Source organism: Phyllopteryx taeniolatus, chromosome 2 (genome assembly GCF_024500385.1).
Source record: "Phyllopteryx taeniolatus isolate TA_2022b chromosome 2, UOR_Ptae_1.2, whole genome shotgun sequence".
Lineage (NCBI taxonomy): Eukaryota > Metazoa > Chordata > Actinopteri > Syngnathiformes > Syngnathidae > Phyllopteryx > Phyllopteryx taeniolatus.
In genome coordinates this window covers 18,858,355-18,867,448 of record NC_084503.1, presented here as the reverse complement: position 1 = coordinate 18,867,448, position 9,094 = coordinate 18,858,355, and the positions used below count along the sequence as shown (strand labels likewise).

General features: G+C 42.8%; 1 protein-coding gene across 1 annotated transcript in view; it reads right to left on the bottom strand.

Annotated features, from left to right (window-relative positions):
- The window catches only part of cdh15 (cadherin 15, type 1, M-cadherin (myotubule)), a 23,266-nt gene extending 14,468 nt beyond the window's left edge, over positions 1-8,798 (bottom strand). Inside the window, exons 1-3 of the mRNA XM_061764171.1 lie at positions 8,616-8,798; positions 1,378-1,530; positions 971-1,126 (exon numbers count right to left, since the gene is read on the bottom strand). Of these exons, the coding sequence (XP_061620155.1) occupies positions 971-1,126; positions 1,378-1,530; positions 8,616-8,666 (360 nt within the window). The 5' untranslated portion in view covers positions 8,667-8,798. The remainder of the gene's footprint in view (positions 1-970; positions 1,127-1,377; positions 1,531-8,615) is intronic.
- Positions 8,799-9,094: the final 296 nt, after the last annotated feature.

Here is a 9,094-nt window from a genome sequence, read left to right as displayed (position 1 = left end):
GCGATTGGCTGGCAACCAGTTCAGGGTGTACCAGGCCCCTCGCCCGAAGATAGCTGGGATAAACTCCAGCAAACCCGCGACACTATTGAGGATAAGCGGTACAGAAATTGGATGGATGGATGGATGGATGAACATTCTTGACAAACATCTGCTGCCATCTACGAGAATGATGAAAATGAAACGAGAGTTGACATTTCAGCAGGATAATGATCCAAAACATACTGCCAAGGGAACAATTTTATCAAAGAAAAAAATAAAGCTGCTAGAATGACTCAGCCAATCACCTGATTTGAACCCAATTAAAAATCTATGGAAATAACTGAAACTCAAGGTCCATAAAAGAAGCCCCCGGAACCTTCAAGATTTGAAGACTTCTTGTGTGGAGGAATGGGCCAAAATCACACCAGAGCAATGCATGCGACTAGTTTCTCCATACGGGAGGCATCTTGAACCCGTCATTGCAAACAAAGGCTTTTGTACAAAGTATTAAATAAATGCCAGTTGTCGTGTTCAATATTTTTACCCTGTGTCATTACACATTATCACACACAACTTAATTTCTGAGCTTATTTGTTGTACTTTCTTTGTATGTATGGATTACTTCGGTTGTTCCCAGCATCTGGTGAAATTTTCATGTCAATAGAACCTTTGCAAATATATTTAGTGAGAAAAATGGTGATGTTTTAAATATTTATTTCAGCCGCTGTATGTCCTTTAGAGTGTGTTCAGAAGTCAATATGTTGCTGAAAAACAATATTGTCCAGGCATGAAGTAAAATCCTTTGTGATAGTGTATCGATTAAACAATACAATATTTAGGGGACAGTGAGCAAAGATGAGTGAGGAAAGCCCCAAATCTGTATCATGTTTTGGTGGATGATATACAGGAGTGATGGTAGGGGTAGACCAGCAACAGCTAAAAGTGTGCAGGTGATTTCTTTTTCATGTCACGGTCATAAATAGTTCCTTACCGTGAAGCTTTTGTATTTCTCTCTGTCCAGTGGACACTTGCTTCTGATGACTCCTGTTTTGTCATCAATCTCAAAGAAATTCTTGGGTGCCTGATCCACACCTGGACCCTCTAATTTGTAGATCACCTCGCCTGTGAAGATTTTGTCCGACTTAATCTGGTTGGAGAGAGGAGATCATGTTGGCGGTCTTTGCAACCTCAAGGACTATCAGTTGGTGGGCATTTGGGGTTGAGGGGGCTTTGATTTATCAATCTCAGGTCATTTCATTTCCACTTTGTGTGTAATATTGCCCTGTATAGTAGTACGTGCAGTGAGTGAAAATAGTGACTATGATAAAGGAGGTTATTGGGAAAGAAACTTATTCAACATATTCAGATTTTAACAGCTGTTTCAAACCAATATATTACCTGGACCAGGTTTTCTGGAACCTGCTTGCTGTTTTCCAGAACTCTGATTGGAGGGATGATCCAGTCTCTCTTCACCCTGACCACGACTCCTTTGCCTTGGCTCCTCCAAGGGTGAATCTCCTGAATATGTTTGGGCTGTTCAGCACTCCACACCTGCACAAAACAGCATGCATACAGCATGAACAGTGCCACTATGAACATTTGCAGCCAGCTAACCAAGGCTGTATGCCTAATAGGAAATCCGTTGCATGGCAAGGGCAGAAGTCTTGTAGTGTAATAGCATCAGTTTTCACTCAGTAATCCACAAGTTTGTCACTATTATTTGAACAGGCTATAAAATTCATTTCAGAATGAGAAAATGCAAACAGTAATCACAGAAGCCTCTCGTTCACCACAATGCTGTGATGACCACGTTCACACAGAATACACCCCCTCCCACACACATGAGCAGCTGTCCACTATAGATTTAGATCCTGTGCTTTCCCAGTCACATTCCCGCCTTACACGCACAAATTCCCCCTTTATGCTCAGCTCTGCACCTGACTGGGAGTTTGGGGTCACCTTACGAATCCCCTGTGCGGTAGGAATTTATCCGACACACTCACATGGACAGTTTCTCACGCACACACATACATGCTGGCTCTCGTGAATATACACAAAACACCCACGCACACATGATCATCTATTCACATTTCCGCATGTTGTTCCCTTGTCTCTGTGGGAAACCGCTGTATCCAACATTACTTACCATATGTTTAACAGTTCAAACTGCCTCCTTAGTGCCAATTCATTTACAAAAAAAGCATCTTGGTTTATTTCCTCTTTAAAACTGCAATATGGCCATACATACAAAGCCATTTTAATAATTTAAAAAAAGCAACATTAAAAAAAAGAAGAAATCCTTGTTGTCCGCTTAAAACACATCTTTAATCTGTTAAATTTATATCACAGCAACAAGTGGTGCTATAAACCATAATCATAAAGCTTTTCGACAATCAGAAGCTTGAAGAAAGAAATTTCCGGAAAAGGCACAATTACAGTAATTAGTATGAGGCAAAGGGGACTCATATGAGGAGATAGTCCATTAATTTTCTGTACTGCTCATCCTTATTAGGGTCGTGGGTGAGCTGGAGTCCATGTCAGCTCACTTTAGTGAGAGGCGGGATACACTCTGGACTGGTTGAGAGCCAATCGTGAGGCATATCTAAATAAACAACCTTTCACACTCAGATTCACACCTATGGACAATTTTGTGTCCTCAATGAACCTAACATGCATGTTTTTGGAATGTGAAGAAACCGGACTACCCGGAGAAAACCCACGCAACCATGCAGATACATGCAAACTCCACACAGGGACCTCCAAATATTCCACTGAGCTGCCCTAGGCGGTAATATCAATCCAAAAAACACTGCTTTACTCCATTGATATGCATCAAAAGTCTTAAACCTAGCCAGAATTTACCACAAATTCCAATTACCACAGTTTGTGTGGGTAAAATGTCAAAACATATATTTAAGCAAAACTCACTGTATTGAGATAGACCAAGCTGTTTTGAAATGGCCTTTTTTTGTCTCAAAACCAGTGATCATATTCACTGATTGCCCGGCATACTGTTGGATGTGCCAGAGAGGAATGGCTGTGATGGCTGGCATCCGCAAGGTCAAGTCTGGGGCCACACTTAGACTCCTCTACTCTCCACCCTGTCTATTTGCAGCCATCGTCATCTACACACTCAGAGATACAAGTTTACACATACATTCCTCGGGTGCTTTTACCATCCACACAAATTCATCCTTAACACCATCTACAACAAGCTGATGCTCAATCCCTCAACTCTCCAATGACAGAGCCTGCCTTCTTTATTGTTATTTTAGTAAAATGTGGCTTATGTGTGATTAATGGGCTTTTTGGGTAACCTCTGTGGAAAGTGTACCCACTACAAGATGGATGACGGTCTGCAAACAGAATCTGGAAGAGCCATATGCAATTTTGTGTTTAAGTTAAGTCTCTTGACGATTTGTACACCTTCACATTATAATGAGATCTAGTACAAGAGCTTTATTAAAAATCTGTCTTTCATTAACCAGGTTATAGTTTGCAGTGTACAACAATACCAACGACACCAACTACTACAATACCTCAATGACAATGTCACTCAAAACAGAACATTGTTATCTAAGACAGTAGAGTAAGAGTAACACCTTTGTTTTGTTCCAATAATACCAGATAGAAAGCAGTCTGCTGTTTCACTCAATTTTCTCGCCTCATTCATTATTGTCCTGTCCCAGCAGTATGACCTTTTGGCTGCTTTCCAGTTGCCACCACTTTTATAATGTTTTTACCAGACCAGGATACAGTAACAACAAAGTGTCACGTTACCAATTAGACGAATGGCTGCCCTCTGCGACAGGCTGAGTGATGACACCACACACAGTTGAACTGTTTTAGAAGCTTTTCCCAGGTACTTTTACAATGTGGCCTTTGACCCTGGGCCCTTACAGAAGAACAGACAACTTGTTTGGAGACGATATTCCACAACAGTAAGCGTTATTAAGTGGTCTCAGTGTTCGTTCAGTTCAGCAACTTTTGAAGATGTGCTCACTTGCTGTACTTTGGCGCTAAATGACAAAATGTGCTTTTCGTACTCTTAATGAATTGTCGGAAGGATCCACTGTTTGAACTATCTTACATTAAGCAGGTTTGACTCTGTAACTCTCTACTTCGGTAGCATGGTGGAATAGACTGGTGAAGCATGTCCACTTCCCAGTTCTGAGGATCAGGGTTGGAATCTTGGCTCCCACCTTCCTGTGTGGGGTTGCATGTTCGTCTGATGCTTGCGTGGGTGTTCTTCGGGGACTCTGGCATTCCAAAACCATGGATGTTGGGTTAACTGAAGAATTTAGGTTGGTTGTTTGTACCCTGTGATTGACTGGCGTCCAGTACCTGCTGGCCTCTTGCCCAAAGTCAGCTGGGCTAGGCTCCAGCTTACACCCAACCCGATGAAGACAATGGCTGTAGAACGTACATGGATAATTTTTCCACTTTGGCAGAATACGTTGACCTCATATATCTATACGATTGCTTTCCAACACGCCGGCACGGTGAAAGCACATCTGCCTCACAGTTCTGGGGACTGGGGTTCAAATCCCGGCCCCGCCTGTGTGGAGTTTGCATGTTCTACCCGTGCCTGGGTGGGTTTTCTCCGGGCACTCCAGTTTCCTCCCACATTCCAAAAACATGCGTGGTAGGTTGATTGAAGACTCTAAATCGCCCGTAGGTGTGAATGTGAGTGCGAATGGTTGTTTGTTTCTATGTGCCCTGCGATTGGCGGGCGACCGGTTCAGGGGGTACCCCGCCTCCTGCCTGAAGATAGCTTGGATAGGCTCCAGCATACCCGCGACCCTAGTGAGGATAAGCGATAAAGAAAATGGATGGATAGATGGATGCTTTCCAACTTGGATCTGCTGCAAATTCTTGAACATTCATTCAGAATCAGAATCAGAATCATCTTTATTTGCCAAGTATGTCCAAAACACACAAGGAATTTGTCTCCGGTAGTTGGACAAACGATTGGGATTTTGAGGTTAATCCACACTGAACACGAGTAATAAAATATGCAAGCAGAATCCATTCATATTTACCACTACTGAAAACAAATAAAGCCATCCCTTTTATTAGTAAGTTAGAAATGCGCAATTTAAACTGTCAACCATGAAAATTCTTTGCAGCTGAGCCATGCCATGAATGTCATGGGTGTGTGTTCCGGTTGTTGTCTTCCCCCTGTTTCACACACACCTGCTCCTGAGAGCATCTTCACCACCTGTGCCTCATTCACCCTAATTACCCCTTGCATTTAACCTCGTGTCTCATTCTTTCTAGTCGCCAGTTCGTTGTACCTTGTCATCTCGTTCCAGCATTCCTTGTTTCCACGTCACAGACTCACAGTAAGACTAGACCCTGTTCCGATTATCGACCTTGCCTTTTTGCCTCACGTTTTTGGATACTGTTGCTTTTTTTGGATTGCCTGCCTGTGTACCGACCTCTGCCTGTATATTAAACTTCTCTTTTTGAAACTGTCCATTTGTTTTGGAGTCGTGAATTTTTGGGTCCTATACTCTGTTCCGTTCATGACAATGAAGTGTTTTTGAGCACAGGCCTAGAGGTCACACAGGTGGTCCTGGGTCACTTCTGTATGTCTTCTTAGACACACACACGCGCGCGCACACACACACACACACACACACACAAGTGATGCAGTCTGTAACACTGTCTGTCCTGCACCGCTGTTCTTTGCTAAGTCATGACTGCCTGGCGTGGATGCACTATTTTTGGTGCCACAAGTGTGTGTGAGCCCCCTCGGAGCAGATGTCACCACTTTAAGAATGCTGAACAAGATTAAAAGAATAAGATGTAAATAGCGCAGATGAGCTCATGAAAGTGGTGTATTAACAATGTGAATAGGGTCTTTCATAATTTATTTTGTTTTAAAGAAAGTGATTGGTTGATGAGTCACTGTTGGCAAGGTGGTTCACTCGTCTGACTTCAATTCCCAGTGATCGTGTGAATGTTTGCCCATGTCAATATGTGCCCTATAATTGACTGATTGACCAGTCGAGTGTGTAGTCTGTCTTTCGCCCAAAGTCAGCTAGAACAGACTCCAGACTCCATGACCCTGAACAGGATAAGTGGTATAGAAATGGATGGCTGGATGATTGTTTAATTGACATACATTGGACAACATCTTCCCTACCCTATGCCACTGATTGGTATCCACAACTTGTACTATTTGACACGTGTATCTTGAGATTGAGTGTTTATTTTCAGGTTCTAAAACACTGTAAATGACACAATTCGACATAGTTCTTTTCTGTTTTCAGAATGATGTTGCCCCTCGGGCTCTAAACCTTTTGACTGATTGTTTACGATGAGTGAGACCTCTGTGCCAGCTGGCTGCTGCTATACGCACTCTTGATTTGTACCCGATTTCATGGTCCCGAAGCGGCTCACTCCTCTTTCCGCAAGGGGGATTACTGAGCGGGACAAATGGCATCACGTATGCATCTGGGAACAGCTGTGATTACTGCCCGTTGCTCCCCAAACATCCACCAGCCTGCCTCAACACCACTCGTATAAAAACAGCCGGCCCTCAGAAAAGGGAGTGAGTGCATTGAAGCGCAACCGAAATATATCAGATAACACTTATAAAATACCTTAATTGTATTGTGGCAGGCGGCACGGTGATCGGCTGATTAGAGCGTCTGCCTCACAGTTCTGAGGACCGGGGTTCAGTCCCCGGCCCTGCCTGTGTGGAGTTTGCATGTTCTCCCCGTGCCTGCGTGGGTTTTCTCCGGGCACTCCCGTTTCCTCCCGCATCACAAAAACATGCATGGTAGGTTAATTGAAGACTCTAAATTGCCCGTAGGTGTGAATGTGAGTGCGAATGGTTGTTTGTTTAGATGTGCCCTGCGATTGGCTGGCATCCAGTTCAGGGTGTACCCCGCCTCCTGCCCGATGATAGGTGGGATAGGCTCCAGCACTCCCGCGACCCTTGTCGGAATATTTATAGGTGAACTAGTAAAACATGTATGTGTTCATCCATCCATTTTCTGAACTAGTTATCCTAACTAGGGTCGCGGGTGTGCTGGCGCTGATCTCAGCTGACTTCAGGCAGGATGCAAGGTACAGCTTGAACTGGTCACCAGCCAATTGCAGGGCACATATAGACATTTTTTCTTTTCTTTTTTCAGTACAGTACAGAGGCGTACCAAGTTCCCACACGGAACATAGTAGGAAAGTGACAAGAAATTTTACTTCCTTGCCCCCTAGCCAGTAGTTTACTCTGTACACAAATACAGTGCAGCTCAGCCTGTGGTTGAGTTTACTCTGTACACAAATACAGTGCAGCTCAGCCTCTTTTTGGCGGACATCATGGCTAGCAATATGCTTTTGGCTGTACAGCAATCTTATTTTTAACAGCATTTAAAAATATATTGGACAAGTGTTTTCAGAGGCTATTTAAATGTTTTTTTTTTGGGCAAAATCAATCTTTACTGTTCTTAACTTGTATAAATTTTGATCACAACTTTACAACAATAGGAAAATGTGGGTCCAAGAGTGACAACAGTTAAGAATTACTGATGTAAACAACAAGAAGAAGGAATTTCATTTCATTTTCTTTATCTCAATTTGTTACGTAGCACTCTTGATTTCACTCACATGATATTCATGTGTTTGGAAAGTGACTGTAGAGTTGAAATTAAGCTTTCCCTGGTGACTTTTTCTGGGTCACTTGTACCTCTCCTCAACCATTGCATTAACATTTCTATATTGTCATTATGTAGTGCAACACCGCGCTCACTAGGTTTATGATAGCCTTTTGTACAGCTAAGAATACTTTGATCATCTCACTGATGCCTCTTGAAGAACAAAGAGGTATTAGATAACACTCACTTGGTTACCAATTGTTAATATGAATACACTACGACATACTGTATATACAATGGATGGAGCCAGAGTATTTTGTAACAACATTACAGAGACACTAGGCCAAATATTAAAGAAAACCTTTTAACTAACTACAGTAAATTCCATATTTAACCCAATGGAAATGTGAATATGACTGTTGTATCCAGATGCAACATCAAAGATGATTTTGAAAGATCTTCTCCAAAAACTCACTGGAGGCAAACTCACCAACCAACCTGGGCTCCATTACTTTTAAAAATATAGAGAAAGACTAACGATGGCAGGAGGTGTTGTTGGTAATATGTCAGTTTACATTGTCATCCATTCTCATAATGGTCTGCTAACAGGTGCTTCAAACAATGCCCTGAGTCCTATGTACACATCTGGAACCAATCGGGGTACAAATGTTTACATCAACTTCAACTGCTGATTGCACAGTGAGTTGTGTGTCTGTGTAAGATGAAAATTGGCTGCAAATAACACTCAGGTAAGAACATACTGTAAACTGTATAACTGGAAAAGCAGGGGCAGCTAAAGGCCATGCTCTAACCAAGAGCAGACCACGATGGGGCACATGAATGTTTAGGTAAGTGTGGAGGATGAATTTTGTAGCAGACGCAACTCGAATGAATGGATGAATCAATGCATGAATTCAGAATCTTAAAGATATAAATGTAGCCCACCTGTATAATAAGTATAACAGGTACCTCACTGTTAAATAACAGACAGTATTTGAATAATGATGAAATGAAAAAGAGGATTTATTTTACCTGACAAATCACAGCAGCCAGCACACACACTATCAACATGCTCCTGGCCATCCTCAGCCCCTGAACTCGGAAGCTCAGAATTAAACAGATCTCCTCCGAGAACAACTTGACTCCTGAGCGACTGTGTAAGCACCACACTCTGCAACCCTAACACCTACCCTTCTCTGCTTACGTTTTGTCTCTCCCTCTTTCCTTCTCCCAGCATCTGTCCCTCAGAGCTCCTCCCTGCCCATAGCCAGGGTATGTCTCACGTCGCGGGGTAGGGGTTAGAATTTCAGCTGCGGCCCTCCCATGTACCCCAGCACATGTGCTGTCACTCACTGCCTTGGCAACCCACAGACGGATGAAGAGAGAAGTGAGGCAGCTGTTGGTGGTGCAGACACAAACACTGTTTTTGCCAGTCAATGAAGTCAGTAAACTTGTTTTTTTTCACCACAAAACATTAGTGTGTGATAGAAACAGACATGAAATGAAAATTG